This window comes from Triturus cristatus, chromosome 10 (genome assembly GCF_964204655.1).
Source record: "Triturus cristatus chromosome 10, aTriCri1.1, whole genome shotgun sequence".
Classification (NCBI taxonomy): domain Eukaryota; kingdom Metazoa; phylum Chordata; class Amphibia; order Caudata; family Salamandridae; genus Triturus; species Triturus cristatus.
This window is the reverse complement of record NC_140593.1, coordinates 995,311,401-995,329,459: the sequence shown is the minus strand read 5'-3', so window position 1 is coordinate 995,329,459 and position 18,059 is coordinate 995,311,401. Positions and strand designations below refer to the sequence as shown.

At 42.6% G+C, this 18,059-nt stretch overlaps 1 protein-coding gene across 1 annotated transcript in view; it reads right to left on the bottom strand.

Moving 5' to 3' along the window:
- The window catches only part of MYO15A (myosin XVA), a 1,126,038-nt gene that overhangs the window by 546,294 nt on the left and 561,685 nt on the right, over positions 1-18,059 (bottom strand). The window contains exons 35-36 of the mRNA XM_085631315.1: positions 6,348-6,539; positions 1,682-1,794 (exon numbers count right to left, since the gene is read on the bottom strand). Coding sequence (XP_085487441.1) covers positions 1,682-1,794; positions 6,348-6,539 — 305 coding nt within the window. The remainder of the gene's footprint in view (positions 1-1,681; positions 1,795-6,347; positions 6,540-18,059) is intronic.

The window sequence follows — 18,059 nt, the reverse complement described above, 5'->3', positions numbered from 1 at the left end:
CTCAGTTATGTGGAAACACAAGTTTTCCCTGAAGAAGACGAAGCAAGGGACCCAATACTTCCAAACAACCTATGGAATTTCAATTATTTTTTTTCAGATTTACCACCTTTGCTGATCCACCTTCGTGACTGAACATTTAGAGTTGGTATTGTTAAAGACAGAATAACATGCAAAATTGTGGCCCTTACTCCCCGCAAACACTTTGAAAGGGGTCACACTATGAACAATGATATGGCCAACTCTGTGATCTGGGTATACCCTTTCTTGGGCACTTTTTGGGCTGAAAAAGTTAAACAAGAACAGGGCAAGGATACAAACTATATTACCATCAAAAATTCTCTATGCTTACTGAGTTAAAAAAGGGGACTCTGCGCTAGAAATTATTTTCGGTCTCCAAGCCTATTCATGTGCTGAAAAACACAAAGAGCCCTATTATAGGAGAGCTGCATCCCTACCATTGAAACGCTGGTTTATGGACTATAGAAGACAGTTTGAATATAGAATTTGAGTACGTACTGATGGTATGTTACATGTACTGCTGTTGAAAAAAACAGGGGTTCCCAGTCTGACGACGGGAAATTATTATAGCAAGTGAATCTACGAAAGATCCAATGCTGGAGAAAGGTAGAGGTTCCCTTGGTACAGAATGTTTGAGACATTCTGACTATTGGATGTACAGTGTGAGTGACTGCGGATCTACCTTTAATTCTTTTTCACTAACTGAGGCATAGCCACAAAACTAAAGCACATGTTGAAATCTTTCATTAGTTTATTTCAATGACTGATCCTTCATAGATGCCAGATATTTGCACTGACGTTAAGGAGAGAAGTTAACCATCTATGCAACAAATATCCGTGGTGGATTTAAGTTAGCAACAAATGAAGTAAGAACATATGATTAAAGGTGGTAAGCAGAACTGCATGTGACAAGGGCCAATTAAAGGGTCTACCAAATATACTAGGGTCAATTATTCTAAACCAACTCATACTTTGTCCCCAGCTGCTGGTTAGGCTTCTTGCTCTCTATACCTCTTTTTCTTTAAGTTGTATTCACCATGATGTCTCAAAAAGTCCAAGTTTAGGACATCTCACATATGCCCATCTCAGAAGTTGTGCTACAGAAAGGTAAACTACTTTCTAATTCAGCACCACCGCTAATGGCAGGAATAAGTATAGAATAACCAACAAGCAGTCCATAGGAGATCTCCATTACTGAACCAAAGCAAGGAGTAGTTTGTCTTAGACAAACATTGGACTTGACCAGTTATTTACTTAAAGTGTGTTTCCATATTCACCCCAAATTACAAAGCAGATGTCAAGAAAAGGTACTGTTAGATTCTCTTTCACACTCACAGATATCTGAACAGCATAGTATATTAGAACATCCCTTGCAATATTGGTAGCCTCAAAGCTGCCCCTGAGGAAGTTCTCACCACAAACATTAATCACAAAAATGACATTAAAACATAGAAAAAACTATGAAAATAATGGCACACAGGTGTATTCTGGGACAATAGGCCACATATCCGGCACTTGAAATACTTTTTTACTAAAATTTGGCAAGGAATGCCAGTGAGGATATATTGGTTCAGGCTCAGGTATCTTCTAAGCAAAATACCCCAAAGCCAGTTTAAAGAGTATATCGAATGGAGCCATTTTGGTTTGCTGCGCTCATACTCACCATGACTAAAGTAGCCTTCAGAATCCGGCACATTTGTGGGAGGCAAAAGAGGGGCCTTGGTTGATGGTGGAGGAGGAACCTCATTATCTGTGTCAGAGATATTACCGTGAACACTGAAAAGGAAAGGAGGATGAACAGCAAAATTACACACTAACAGATTAATTATATAAAATACAGAGTCTCAAGGAAGAAAAGGCAGCCTTTAGCAACAAAAAATAGAGCATGTTTGGTAACGAAATAAAACACTCAAAAAGTGGAAAAATCAATTTCAGATGCACTTCAGAGAGATTGCAAAACCTCCTACAATAGTTAAAATTCAGCAGGAATTACGGGTGACTAAATAAATACAACCCATGAGTCCCCTGCGTGCAGCTAAAGTATGTCTTATTAATTAGGAAAGCATAGCCGAATTTCCGAAAATTTAATCTGCACATGTATGATTTCCTACAAAGGTCCAGTAAAAAATTATCTGAGTTTCTTCTTAGATATGTATGTATGTATGTATTTATGTATGTATGTGTGCGTATGTATGTATGCATTTGGTATTTATAGCACAAACGTAGTCACATGGCAATAGAGAGCTAAACAGGGTCAAAGGCAAAGCACAAAAAAATGTGATAGGTGGATTAGCTGGTTTCTAAAAGCAAAGGTGGACTGTTACTGCAATATGATGTAGTGTTCTTTGAAGAGGTGTGTCCTCAGCTCTTCCTTAAATTGGAGCAGACCTGTGGTAGTTCGGATGGATTCTTAAATGGTGGTCCAGAGCCTAGATGCATTGATGGAGAAGGCCTGTTGCCTTGTGTTTTTTTTCTTTTTGGACTTCGTCTCCAGTCAGATGATATCCTGGCTGCAGGTGTGCTGACATCCACCAGAGGTACTGAGACTATCAGTCAGATGGGCACAGGTGACCGTCGTACCCGCTCTGTAGATGATATAGTTGGTTCTAAAAATGGTGCTGGCCGGCAAGGAGAGCCAGTGGCGCTCCATCAGCATTGGGGAGATAGGGTCATTCTTATTCATGCTCTTGATGCTCTTGATGCTGGACCATGTAGGATCCCCTTAGGCAGGGGCAGTGTGGAGTCTGAGAGACTAGAGCAGTGCTTATGGCATGGGATGTCTTCTATAACAAGTATGAAAGCTTGCCATAAGGTTTCCACACATCAACCATATACGACTTACCTTCAAGAAGAGCATCCTTCCAAGACCGATAGTGAACTTCTAATTACACATCATGCTTCTGTAGTGTTTATATATGCTATGGCTTGGGACCAAATGGTTGAATCACCTCTGCTTCTGTTTGCTTCATTGAGTAAGCGTATACAATGGTGATTTCTTTCTATCTTTTTCTTCAGAGCAGATGGGGGAAAGTTCTTAATGGGGGAGTGTCACAAGTTCAGGCCAACTGCGATGGAGCCATTCACTAGGGGCTTACAAGTAAATGAAATGTGCCAATTGGGTGTACGCTAATTTTATCAGGTTTTAAAAGAGTGAGGACAAGCACTTCAGCAATGATCAGCAGTGGTAAAGGGCATAGAGTACTAAAGTCAACAAAAACGAAATTCAGAAAAACAAGATGGGTGAAAGCAAAAAGTAGGGGGATGACTGCAGAGAGTGCCAAGTCTAATTCTCGTGCTGAGGAAAATGGACCATGCAGCCAGAAAACTATGATGTAACACTTAAGTTCCATGCCAGAGTGCTACCTAAAGTTCCCCAGGATCTTTCAAGAAGGCCACGACCTGACTCCCCTACTTCTGGGCCAGTGTGTCACTCTATTATTAATAGCCATGGCCCATACCAGTCTTAATAACTTTAAGGTGTATATCTTAGCTTTAATAGCCCTTCCTCTTTTTCTGGTCTGGGACAGTGTTGTGTACCTTGTAATTCTATATTTAGCAGTTCTTGGCATACACAAGTCCCGATGCATTATGGTCATTGTAGTGGTTAAAATGCTAATCCTTCCACACACTTTCCTTCAATGCAACTCTTTACTGGCTGTGTAATTATTCATGTTCTATCATTTTTTCATGTTACTTCAGTGCAACGCCTGAGACATATTTCACCCTATCATGGCTTAATTAATAGAGTGCACTCACGCTATGTGTTTTGCATTTCATTTCGGCTTCCAGGGTACAGGTAGCATCATGCCAGAGAAAAGGTTCTCTTGCAGAAAAGGCTGTTACTGAATAGGTTCTGAGGCATCACAAAGTGAAAATGTACCTGCCTTCAAACTGAGAGTGATACACTCCTCTGAACAGTTTCAAGTTGCTTTGAAGTAGAAGGCTGCTTTGATGGAATACACCAATATTTTGAGTTTTACATTTTACAATACTATACCATTATCCCTCCTCTCCTAGTCATATAACCAGGCCCACTGCAGACAGTACTGTTCTATGTATGCAATTCAAGTTTGAGATGATCCTGCTGTCAAAAAAACTTTGTAAAGTGCCTTGCTGCTCAATACAGTTAGGGTCATGAAATATCAAATACATAACATAAAACACTAATTTAAGGACACACACACATTCACTTGTTCAGAAGGTTAAATATATCATGGCCAGTTTCGGTATGTTCTGTTACCACATCATACTCAATTTCCATTATCGACAGACAGCACATACTACCGCGTCTGGCACAGTTGGCTTAATTATATCATAAGGAGTTAGCATGGCAAGGCCAGTCACCATTATGTGGCACTAGCACATCATTATCAGTTCCCATAACGTCAAATGAGCATATTATAACCAGTATTCATTATGTACATTTTGCATGTTACCTAGTTTCAATTAGGCCTAGTTAACAGATTTCAGGGCTGTTATTTAATCCCTCATCCTTTCACACATTGATAACGGTAAATCTCTACTTGTCGGGCTACTAGCAACTCCACACATGGCAGACCAACTAGTCTCTAATGCAAAATGTCAGGAAATATCATCCCTATCCTTCAACAACAACACTGGCTGCCTCTAACAGCCAGCCCTAATCCAAACCACCAACCAAGCCTTCTCCAGCCTGCCCCCAGACTTTGAAAGTCCATCCCTGATGTATTCAGAATGAACTCAAACCTCCTTTAGTTTGGGAAAGACCTCAAGATTCACCTCTCCATTTTCCGGTCTAATCTTCCATCTCTTTGGATCAACTGAATTGCTCCGCTTTAATCCCATGTTTCGCTTTCCTAGTCCCATGTTAAATTCTTCATGCAAACTGTAGCTCCAACAAGCTCTTTGTAAAGAACTTCACTGCCCTCACAGCTATGTCCACACTATATAAATATCTAAAATTAATAAGTAAATAAATACATTATGACAAACTAGAACATCCGGGTAATTTTCATTTGTTCAATATTCCTGTATACAGAGGAAGCAAATCATGAACAGTTGCCACTATAGCCAGTGTCCATTTTAAGAGGCACAACATGGCCTGTATCCATTCTCCATTGTGCCCAGTTAGCATATCACTTAGTTTCCATTAGACTTGGCATATTGTTGCATGTTGAGCTTTGTTGTTGTGTCTTGGTATGGTTGTGCTTGGGGAACATTAGTGGTTGTTGTTTGTACACCCCTTATCTTGTTGCTTTTTTGAAAGGGGTGTGTTAAGTTCTGTATGCTGTAAGAAGAGAAGTGTAACCTCTCCTGGTGTTTTTCCATGATCATTCAGAGCAAAGAAACCATTAGTTTTACTTTTAGAAGGTGTGGTGGGAAGGTGTTTCATGTGCCCCCAGTGCTAGCAGTTGTTGCTACAGCAGAAAGAGAAAGGAAGCCATTACCACGTAAGGTTTGTGTAGCTACCATTTTACTCTAAGGGCCTGATTGTGATGTCAGTGGGACCACCAAGGACAGGCCATTGGTGGGCGATCCCATCAACAGAGAGCCCTTCAGTCAGACCCCAGGATTACAATACCGGTAGTCAGGCCACATGCTGTAAGAGGGAAGACCGTCACCGCTGCCAGGATCTCAGAACCCAACAGGGTGGCGGTTAGAGTCGTAGTCCCGACAGGAGGAGGTGCCAAGGCAGGCACCACCATCGGGATTACGATCCCCCTTTCCGACAGCCTTTTCATGGTGGAAAAAGGCCATCAGAAAGGGACTTTGTAGGCCCTAAACAGGGCCAGTCCCTCGTGGCCCACTTCAGAGTGGCCCTGGGGGCACATGTAGTGCCCCCACGCACATCTATGCACGGTTCATGGATGTGCACAAAGTGCTCTTTAACACTGCGGCTTGGGCTCCAGCCCTTTTCCAGAGCCTCGGCTCAAGCTGCAGTGTTAAAGAGCACTTTCCGACTGCCAGCACGGAAGTCGCATCATAATTCGGTGGTCGGACTGCCGACTGTCTGTCGGGCAGTCTCCTGACAGCCACGGCAGCGGTCGGTGGTCCGACTGCACGGCATTGTAATGATGCCCTAGATTCTGATGAACGGACTGATTTGCATACAAATATCTCTCACAACACATTTCATGCTTCAATTTATATAATTCGAGACATTTTCTACAGTAAAATCTTTTTGCATTTTTCACTATTGCATAATATTTTACATTTTGCACTTTTGGGATCTACATTAAGATGGATATGAAAGACTATATGGTGAGGCACCATGTTCTATTGATTATGTGACACAGCAGTACTTTTTGACAGATTCTGTAACCCTGGCAGTGCACAGTAAGTATACCTACACATTGGTGTTGTTTTGATTCTTGCTCGTTCCCTCAGAGGCAATAATGAAGTAAGACTTCTGCTTTGGAAAGTCCCTCAGAAGCTCCAGGTCAGAGATTAAATCCAAGACGTAATCGTGTCCAGCAAGCTCCGCCCACTGATTGCCGTCCTTCATGGAAACAGACCAGCCTCGCCAGTCGTTAGGGATCCCTCTGAATGAGTAAAAAAAGACAAACGTTCAGCTGGACAATTTACAGTGGACTTGGTCTAAGGGACCCAGAAGAGTGATAAATATGATTCTATGGTCAAAACATAAAGCCAAATGTGAATCTCCTTTAAATCGGTGACTTTGCTGAGGTGCTTCATCTGAAACATCGCTGTCACTGAGTGATATTCTGATAAGTAGCACTCAATCCTAATGAGCAAGATACTAGCTTCAGTGAAATCTGAGAATCTTTGATGAGTTTTGCAATGACAAAAAAGTAATACCAACATTAAAAACAACAATGAAACAGTCAGCCATGGTTTATCAGACAGAACATTCAATTTGGTCTGCCAGACATTCTCTGACTGATTACTCAGGCATTATAATCTACTATCAAAGTCCTTTTGCAGCCAATGAGAGTGGTTTTTACACCATTCATGCATCTTAATCCTCCACAATATTATTCCCAGATCTTCCTACTCATAGGGCCCAGTTACAAGTGCCCAGCAATAAGTCATGGTAATATTGCATGTGGTATCGCAAGGCAGTATTACCATTCCTGGACTGGGTGATTTTGACATTTTGCACCTGGAATAGAAATACAATTGAGAAGTGGTATTATCACAATGTTTTCTAAATATTTTTCTGAATTCCAGCCCATTTTCTGGGCATTTTCCCCCCAGTTTTCTGCAGATGGATATGTGTCCGGAAATACCAGGACACTTGTAAGCCAACTTCTGGTAAACGGTGGATTACTGGCCAACTTGCAATTGGGCCCATAGGGTAGTTTGACTTAAAGACCTGTTTTTGCAGAATTCTCTAGTAGCAACTGTGACCAGGGGTTTATTAAAACACCTTACTACACGAGGAGCAGTACAGCAACTGGCGAGGGAGGGACATCCACTGGGGCTGTCCCCAAAGACTAAGGCTATAACTATAACTAGTGATAGCTGGTACCCTGGTAAAAGACAGAGAAGTGAGCAAAAGGTAGAGGAGCTTTAACCCATCTCATGAATTACTGAGAGTGGAAGAGGAACAGAAGTGGGTATTGCAGTGACTGCAAAATAGGTGAGGCTCCCTCCTGCAGCATCCTCCAGTATAGAGGACTCTATATGCATTAAAGTGCAGCCATCTGAACCTTCCAGGGCCTGCAGCGGCACTGACCCAAGAACACACAGATATCCACTGAAGCTAGTTGACAAATTCCTCAGTCCTCCTCTTTGCAGTTCATCTACCAAACCTCTTGTATGTTGTAGTTCAACATAAGATCTACTAATAGGAGGGAACTCTAAAGGTGGGGCAAGTTTTGGAGCTGGGAGAACATCTCCCATGTTAATGTGTGGGTAATTTATGCATGTCTGGTGGATATCTAATATGTCTTTTTACGGGCAAATATATGAAGCCCTTGGAGGAGCAGTTTGGATAAGTTACTTACCTGTAATCCTAGTTCTCTTCCAGGGGTATCCTCATCAAAGTCGTAAGCACTGAATTTTCCCGCACATGTGCGGGGACCCCGGAAATAATAAAAATATATATATGAAAAACATATATATGTAGCTCTCTCTCTCTCTCTTGATATATATATATACATAAATATATATATATATATATATATATATATATATATATATATATATATATATATATATATATATATATATATATATTCACAGAAAAAACCATAGGTTTCAGGCACGTTATAGTTAGGAATTAGCATTTTAAAAACCTCAGAAATTCACTGAAAAAACCATAGGTTTCAGGGGTGTTATAGTTAGCTGGACTTTTCACTTGTACAAAACCATTGAAATTCCCCCGTTATAGTTAGTTCAGCTAACTATAACTCGCGCGCCCGCAATGCACTGCTGATGACGTCACATATTACATCACTCATGACATGGTCAGTGACATCACTCATGACATCACTGATGACATCTCAAATGACATCACTGATGACATCACTGATGACATCATCCAGTGAATGTGTGTTTTTCTGAAAATTAAATATGTTTTATATATGTATATCTCAAGGTCGATGGAAGAATAATTGGGTATATAAGTGTCTAAATGGATGATTTGTTTTTGAAAAATTGATTGTGTAACTGACTGATTAAGTGTATCATAGTGAATACATGGCTTAGTGAGTAATGTTTAAATATGTAAATATTTGTATCAGTCTCTCACTTTGTGTATAAGTGGCTGCATGGGTTGGTGAGTAGCTACATGGGTGTCTATATAGGTTATTAGTTGGTTTTTTGAGATCAGTCTGAGTGTCTGCATGGTTCGGTGGGGGGTATTACGTAGTGCATAGGTGCATGAATGAGTGACTCACTGTTTGTATGTGTTGAACACAGCATGTGTGCAGGACTGTATGGGTGGATGAGTGTTTGTATGGGTGTGTTAGTGAGTGAATGACTGTCGCAATAGTGTCTTTATGAGTAACTACATATGTTTTAAACTAATATATGTGACTATTGGTGTATATATGTGAGTATATGTGAGAGTGAGAGATTGAAAGAGTTCCTGTATGAATAAGTATGTGTTTCTATAAGTGATTGTTTAAAAGACTAAGTATGTGTAAGTTTCCGTAGAAGTAAGTGTGGTGGTGTGTGTATAACTGTATATGCAAGTAAATGTATGTTTGATTCTTTATTAGCATGAGTGACTATGTGTGTGAGTAACTCTATGGATGAGTGGCATTGTGTAACAGGATGTATAGGTGTATGAGTACATATGATGAGTGAGTACATGTATGAGTGACTGTATAGGACTGTTGGTGAATGAGTGGATGTGTATGTGGATCTTAGAATTACTGAAGAGGTTGTTGTAACTGGTATTGATATGTCCATTGTTTTGAAAATTTTAGTCTCTATTTTTGAATGTGTGTATCAAAGGTTATATTAGGGTGAGAGGAGGTCTGCCACTCTATCACAAGGATGATGTCATCAGTGATGTCATCAGTGATGTCATTTGAGATGTCATCAGTGATGTCATGAGTGATGTCACTGACCATGTCATGAGTGATGTAATATGTGACGTCATCAGCAGTGCATTGCGGGCGCGCAAGTTATAGTTAGCTGAACTAACTATAACGGGGGAATTTCAATGGTTTTGTACAAGTGAAAAGTCCAGCTAACTATAACACCCCTGAAACCTATGGTTTTTTCAGTGAATTTCTGAGGTTTTTTAAATGCTAATTCCTAACTATAACGTGCCTGAAACCTATGGTTTTTTCTGTGAATTTCAAAGGTTTTTTAAATGCTAATTTCTAACTATGCCTACAGAGATAGGACATGTGAAGAAAGAAGAAAAAATGCACAGAAAGAAACAAAAGAAGTGCAGAAAGAAGCAACAGAAGTCCTCAAATACAAAGATAAGTGCAGGAAGAAGGATAACGTGCAGAAAGAACAAAAAGAAGAGCAGAAAGAAGCCTTGTTGCAAAATCATCCTGTACCCTCAACTTTTTCAGACGGATACTGGTGGTAACTGAGTCTGACTAACCAGTCCTAGAGCCAGTGCTATGTTAAAAGACAATTAGAATACAGTGAAAACACCTACATACACTAGGGAACATTATGCGTTGGGGTCCCCCTGTGATTAGTATGACCTCCTCTGTAAGCCCCTAGTATATAATAGGGCATGGGGATTAAAACTACCTCTTAAAACAGGCCACAGGGCGTTTTTGCACATGTTAACTCAGGCCCCGTCCCCTCCCTTCACCACTGTGTAAACACGCCCTGTGTCCGTTTTTAGTTGGGAGATTAAGTTCATTTGAATCCTGAGGGTCCCTAGGGTCCAACTAGCCCACTAGGTACCTCCAGTAAGTGCCACAGAGCTGCGTTGCAGAGAGGTGTAAAAAGTGGCACGGCCTGGACCACCTCTCTGCAATGCAGCTCAGTGGTGCTTACTGGAAGCACTTGGTGGGCTAGTTAGCCCCCAGGGGTCCTCAGTATTGAAGGGAAATTATATCCCCAATTTAAAACGTGCCATAGTGCGTGTTTGCACACGTCACCTCAGGCCCCGTCCCCTCCCTTCACCACTGTGTAAACGCGCCCTGTGGCTGTTCTAAGTTGAGAGATTAAGTCCCCTTGAATCCTAAGGGTCCCTAGGGTCAAACTAGACCACTAGGTACCTCCAGTAAGCGCCACAGAGCTGCGTTGCAGAGAGGTGTAAAAAGGGGCTTGGCCTCAGAACATCTGTCTGCAGCGCAGCTCCCTGGCGCATACTGGAGATGCCTGTTGGGGGCGCGTTTGCAGAGTGCTGCACGGAGGGGGCATGGCCTCCGGCACGATGCCAGTCTTTTATTTATTTTAATTTTTTAAGAAGGGGGTCTGTGTGGTTCCCCATCTTATTCTGATTTATTGGCCCTGATGACCCCATCCCCCAGGGCCTGTCTCCTAATTATATTTTTTTGACCCCAATCCCCAGGGCCGGCCACTGTTTTTTATTATTTTAAAAAAATATATATTTATAGACACACCTAGGACATGCTGGACAAACCGTACGTACCTATCACCATGACGATTTGCGTGATATTCATTAAAAGGCGACTATGCATGCAATGAATCCACGTGGAATGTATTTACACCACTAGTGAAGCTCTGACATGTCTGATGCCCTACCGTGCCTAATCCCGGTAGACACCCTTGTCGTTTATTTATACAAACATGGGTAGCTATTGACGGGCACATTTAATACACATGCACACCAAGCCATTCAAAGGGGATTCGACAAAGATTCGACCAAAACTATGCAAGAAACCCCCCTCACGGTTAATAAAACACACATCCACTGCCGGATGTGTAATACTTTTTATTTTACTCTCTGGAAAGGGGACGAACATCACTTGAGAGTCACAGCGCGCTCCTGACAGAGCCCAATGCTGTGTTACACCCACCATTGCCTGCCGAGTGCCACACACCTCTGTGTTGTATTCCACTAGCTAGTGCATATGCTATGACACTCTCTAGCCCATGTGCACTGTAGCACCACCCCGTGAATATGTCATGCCACACTTGTCTTCGCACGGGTTATATTGCCCCATCTAACGTGCCTTCCTCGATGCCTATGTTATAACGCACAGTGCTATGCCATACATATTACAATCTGGGATCCATGTCTTTGTCACAGTGCATATGCAACGTTACACTCCCCAGCACATATTTTATATTACAACTTTAGAGACTAGTTAGGTTACACAACACTGCCCTGTGCATATTACACTCCAAGGCGCATATCGCATAGCACGCGCTAGTGCCTGTGCTATCTCGCGCTCTCCAATGAATCTGTCATTGCGCACAATGTATTGCATATTATATTTCACGCCCGGTTCATCTTATATCACACTTTTTGGTGCATAGTTTATACCATACACTATATCTAGTTTTCATTTTCAATCGTGCTCTCAGGACTATGTTCTATATAACACTGTGTTCACCTACCCTTTTCACGGGCATTACATTTTGCGATAGGGGGTGGAGGGTCAGGGGGTGTTTCTGCCAAGTGAGCCCGGAGTCACAGTCACAAAGTCCTCTTCTTCCTGAATAAAAGTGAGATTATGCTGCATACTTGTTCATATTTTAAGTAGTTTGCACAGACACAATGTTTTAAAAACAATAAAGTTCCTAATACCCGCCTTCTCTGAACAGTTAGCTTGCTGCCCCATCCCCCTCCTCCCTATCCTATGTTGTGTGAATCCATGGACTAGCCTCCTCCCTCCTGCCATGCATGGTCTGATGTGCTGCCACTGCCCTCAATTTAGTATGATGTACCAGTCCACTCCTCCTGCCCTCCATTGCCCAATTCCATGCCCCATCATTGACCTCCTGCTTAAACTCTGTGCTTAGCTTGCTGCCCCTATTCTCCTTCCCCCTGCCCTCCGATGTCTTTGTGCATGCCCCTGCTCCATCCTTTTTGCCCACCATGTCCCATGGACATGCCACTCCTATCTACTCTGAGTGTTCTGTTGAGCTGCCACTCCCCTCCCACCTGCCTAGCATTGTCAGATGACTGTAACCTGTCCCTGCCACCTCCACCCTGCCTGTCCACATGCCATGCCCCTATCCTCTTCCTCCTGTCCTACATGGTCCATTGTACTGCCACACCCTTCTGCCCTCCCTGGTCTATTGTGCTGCAACTGCTCCTCCTGCCTGCCCTGTGTGGTCTGTTGTGAGGCCCCTTCCCCTGAACTTTCTTGTCTGTGTACAGGTCCTGACCCTCCCTTCTATCCTCCATCGTCCTTTGTGCATGCCCCTGCACCCTCCTTCTTGCCCATCATAGCCATTGTGCTGCCACTAACCCTCCCACTTGCCATGCATGGTCTTCTGTGCTGCCATGGCCCCTCCCACCTTCCCTGTGTGGTCAGTTAGCTGCCCCTGACCCTCTCCCACCTTCCCTCCATGGTCTGTGTGTATGCCATCACAGTCTCACTGTTGCTCTTCATGATGTGTCTTGCTTCTAGTGCCCATCCTGCCTGACCTCCATGGCTATCTTGCTGCTCCTGCCCTGCCCCCTTGCCTCCAGCCCTCTGTTTACATGTGCAGACCCGTACTCCCTCCCTCCTGGCTTGTCTGTTCCATTGTAATGCCCCTGATCCGTCCCTCCTGCCCTTTATGGTCTGTTATGCTGCAGCTTTCTCTCCTGTCTGTCCATTATGGTCAGCTAGCTACCATTGCCTCTTGCTCTCTGTTCTCTGCTGTTCATGTGCATGGTCCTGTCCCCTCCCTCTTGCTTTCTATGGATTGTTGTGCTGCACTCCCGTCCTGCATGCCCTGTGTGGTGTATTGTGCTGCTGCAAACCCTGATGCCTGCCCTGCAGGGTCAGTTTGGTGCACCTCTCCATGTCCCTCCTGTCCTCTGTTATCCAAGTCCATGTCCCTATCCCATTTCCTTCCATGATCCAATGTACCACACTTGCGAACATTTTGAACTTGGTAAGAGGGAGATTTTGAAAAAAAACTGGGGTATTGATTTTCCCCTTTGTTACATTGAAAAAGAGGAGATTGTAGACAGGAGACAGATCAAATAAAGCCCATTTGAGCTTAAAAACATTGGACGTTTCCTGGCTGAATCGGGTCTGTTGGCATGTATGGTTGTACTACCATTGCCTCTTCCTTCTGCCCACAATGGTCTATTACATTGCCACAGCCTCTCTTGCAAGTCCTGTATTGTTGGTTTGTTGCCCCTGCCCCCCTTTCCACTGCCCTCCATAGTCTGTTGTGCTTCCACGGCCCTTCCTGCCTGCTCAGTGTGGTTAAATTGTTGCCTTTGCACCCTCCTACCTGCCTTCAATTTTCAGAGTCGGTGCCCCTGGCCTCTGCCTCTCAACAGTATCCTAATGAACAACTAGATTGCTAACATTCTATATTTATTACAAAAGTGTGGAACGCCTGACTGTAATACCTAGAGCATTTCCTTTAGAAATTACATATATGAGAGGGCCTTATTGGCATCAAAAAATTATGGTTAGTGCTCTAAAAGACCAAAATAAGGACATATTTTCTGAGTTTTCAAATAGCGACAAAGCACTTTTAAATTATTTGTTATCTTTATGTTTTTTTATCCAGTTGACCACTTGATTAAATGTTGCACTTAGGGGAGAGGATGTGGTGTTACTTCCAGAACTGCAGACTTTGCAACTGGGGAACCAGGTTGGAGTTTCTGCTTCAGCTCGACATTCTGTGATTCTGGTCAAATCACTTAGTCTCCCCATGTCTACAACCAAAATGAATTTGTTCTTGTGTGATGTAACCAATGCTCATGTAAAGCACTCCAATACCTGACAAGTCTGCACTATATAACACTGCAAAAACACAAAATAATAAGTGTTTTGCACACTTCTGTCATTGGGCTATATTTGGGCTACATCTGGGTGATTTTGGGCTACATTTGGGCTCTTTTGTCTCCGGTGGCCATCTTGGGAGATTTATTTGTTATGAAGTTTCCTAATTTCCTCATGTACTGCAGTCTCCTCAGTAGGAAATGCTTTCAGTTTTTTACTTTGATTCCATCATGAAGGTATTCAGATATGTCACACATTTGCCATAAATTCTGAAAGTTAGCACTCTAGTTGCTCATTAGATCACTGTAGTAAAACTACTGTTCACCATGGAAGTCTGCTCCTGGTATTAAAAGTGCATGTTTCAGTCTGCATGTCAGAATTTTTTAATGAAATAGAAGAGGATTTGAGAAGTCACTCAAAATGTGCCCTCATTTTCTTTCTTCAGCATTAATCATAATTTCTATGGCAAAATGAACCCCCTCATTGTGTTCCTTTTTAAATTAAATGTTTTAAGTGTTACCAGTTTATTCCAATCAAGATGGCTTCAGGTGTGCCATACTTTTGTCATAATGAAGACAGTAAGCGCTCTAGTTGTTTTTAAGAACACTCTGGGACATTCTCTCATTGGGCTATACTTGGGCTACATCTGGGTGATATTTGGGCTACATTTGGGCTCTTTTGTCTCTGGTGGCCATCTTGGGAGACTTATTTGTTATGAAGTTTCCTAATTTCCTCATGTACTGCAGTCTCCTCAGTAGGAAATACTTTCAGTTTTTTACTTTGATTCCATCAAGAAGGCATTCAGATGTGTCACACATTTGCCATAAATTCAGAATGTTAGCACTCTTTTTGCTCATTAGATCACTGTAGTAAAGCTACTGCTCACCAGGGAAAACTGCTGCTGGTATTGAAAGTGCATGTTTCAGTCTGCATGTCCGAATTTCTTAATGAAATAGAAGAGGATTTGAGAAGTCACTCAAAATGTGCCCTAATTTTTCTTTCTGCAGCACTAATCATACTTTTTATGGAAAAATGAACCCCCTCATTTTGTTCCTTTTTAAATTAAATGTTTTAAGAGTTACCACTTTAATCCAAGCAAGATGGCTTCAGGTGTGCCATACGTTTATCATAAGTAGGACTGTTAGGGCTCTAGTAGTTCTTTGGAACACTCTGGGAAGCTGCAGTAGAATACAAAGGAATCAACTGACAGTCTCTGCCCTTGTTGGATGTACATGTTTTACTGAGAATGTCAGACTTCATTCTCACATGACTGAGAAAGATAATGTGAATTTACAGAAAATAAGCTCTCAGTTTAGCTTATAGATCACCTTCCAAACCTCTGTGGTAAAAGCATGAGAACATATTTTTCTCTCAATCGTGATATCCCAGCAGAAGGCTGTTTCACATGGTGAAATCACCTTAGAACATACCACAATTCCTAAAATGAGTATGGTACCATCAACAAATGATTTATAATGTAACTAAAGTCTTAAAACCTTCTATTAACTGCAATGCTTTTTAATGAGGTGCTATCATGTATATTGGTCCCAAGATGGCTGCCAACACTTCTTGGATGAAGTGCTGACAGCCAATCAGATCTCAGGATGAGATGTGTGGTTAGGCTCCGCCCACATATATATATATGCTTTTAAATGCTATTTTCTCAGGAAATACTGAACAGATTTACACCAGACCTGCAAAAGGCACTTCCTTGACCTTATGGCTACCTCTCTGCCAAATTTCAAGCAATTCTGTTCAGCCGTTCGGGCTGTAGCTGTGTCTAAAGGTCCTATGGAAAAATGCATGGGGAAAACGCGTTTTGGGACCCCCCTTTTTTCTCGGCCCCTGCTTGACGAATCCCCCCCGAGACTTTCAGGGTAGGAGCTGAACGGAGCGCCCCATTAGTTTTGAAAATTTCACGAGGATTCGTCAACCGGCGCCAAAGTTATTCAAAATAGAATTTTGAGATTTCCTATGGAAACTAGGTTGTAACTATAACTATCTACTGGCGACCGCCAGTAGATAATATATATATATATATATAAATATATACATATATCATTTTTTCTCATACCAATGCAGCCCCCATCTAGGAGGCTCAACAATGCAATAATAAATAAACTGCTTTTGCAAACACATATTGTACGTATAAACCACAGGAGGGCAAGTACCACCTGAACTCTTTTTTAATGAGTAAAATGCCTGAAAAACTGCAAAAGAGCAGACATTGTTAGCCTACAGGCACATTGTAAACCAATAGCATAGAAAATGAAAGCACTTGCACACAAAAACTGGCACCGTGCCTTTAAGGCAGCCATGACCCCCAGCTTCCCATTATGCCTCAGGGGTGACAGTTGGGTCAGTTGTTCTTTGCGTAGACCTGAAGGCCAGGGCACAAAGATTTCATTTAACAATGAAGCAATCTCATTTGCCTGGGGAGGCGGGTGGGTTGCTTATGACTTTGATGAGGATACCCCTGGAAGAGAACTTATCCTTCTTTTACAGGAGATCCTCATCAATAGTCATAAGCCCATCTTCCGCCTGCGGGCAATTGAAAGTGAACAACCCAACTTAAAACAACAGCAGAAATCAGCTGTTGAACAGATTCCTCAAGGAGGCCTGGCCTACTTGGGTGTCTGCTCTGGTGTCTGAATCTAGACAATAGTGCCTTGTAAATGTATGGACGGACCTCCTAGTTGCTGCCTTACAGATCTCTGAGATCAGCACGTTAATAAGGAAAGCAGTCATAGCCACCTTTCCCCTCGTGGAATGCACCTTGGGAGTAAGCCCAAGGGGCTTTTGTGCTAATTGATAAGCTAACTTGATGCATGAAACTATCCACCTGGAGATGGACCGTTTTGAGGCTTGAAAACCTGCTCTGATCGACCCACAGTTAACGAATAGTTGATCAGACTTTCTAATAGACTTGGACCTATCCAGATAGACCTTTAAAACTCTTTTTAGTGCAAAGCCCTCTCAGCTGTAGTGGAGGGTGTGGGGAAAAAAGTCAGAAGTGAAATGGTCCGATTCACATGGAAATCTGGCACCACCTTCGGGAGGAAGGAGGGATGAGTCCTCAAAACCACCCTGTTTAGATGGAAAACAGTGTACGGTTCCTTTGACCATAGCGCTTGTATTTCACTCACTCTGCAAGCTGAGGTGATCGCTACCAGGAAAGCTACCTTCCACATGAGGTGATGCAAGGTTGCTTTGTGGATAGGTTCGAATAGTGGACTCATCAACTTTGATAGCACCAGGTTTAGCTCCCAGGACGGTGAAGTAGGCCCGACCGGAGGGTAGACCTTTTTTAGACCATGTAAGAAGTCCTTCACAACCTGCAACTGAAAGAAAGACGGCTGAGAAGGTGAACTCCTATATGCAGTAATGGCTGCTAGGTGCACCTTAATGGAGGGAAACTTTAAGCTTGCCCTAGCTAGGTGAAGCAGGTATGGTAAAATGACTTCCTCCTGCCCCTTGGTGGGGCTACAATTGTTTTGCACACACCACAAATGAAAATGCTTCCACTTGCAAGCATATGAGTGTCTAGTAGACGGCCTCCTAGCTTCTTTTAAGATGGTGATGCTGTCTTGTGGCAGTCCTAAATGACCATACTGGAGGACCTCAGGAGCCATGCTGCCAAGTTCAGCGAGGGAAGGTTGGGGTGATGAATCCTCCCGTTCATCTTGGACAGCAGGTCCGGTCTGCACAGCAGTCTCCTGTGTGGGCATTCTTACAGGTGCAGAAGGTCCA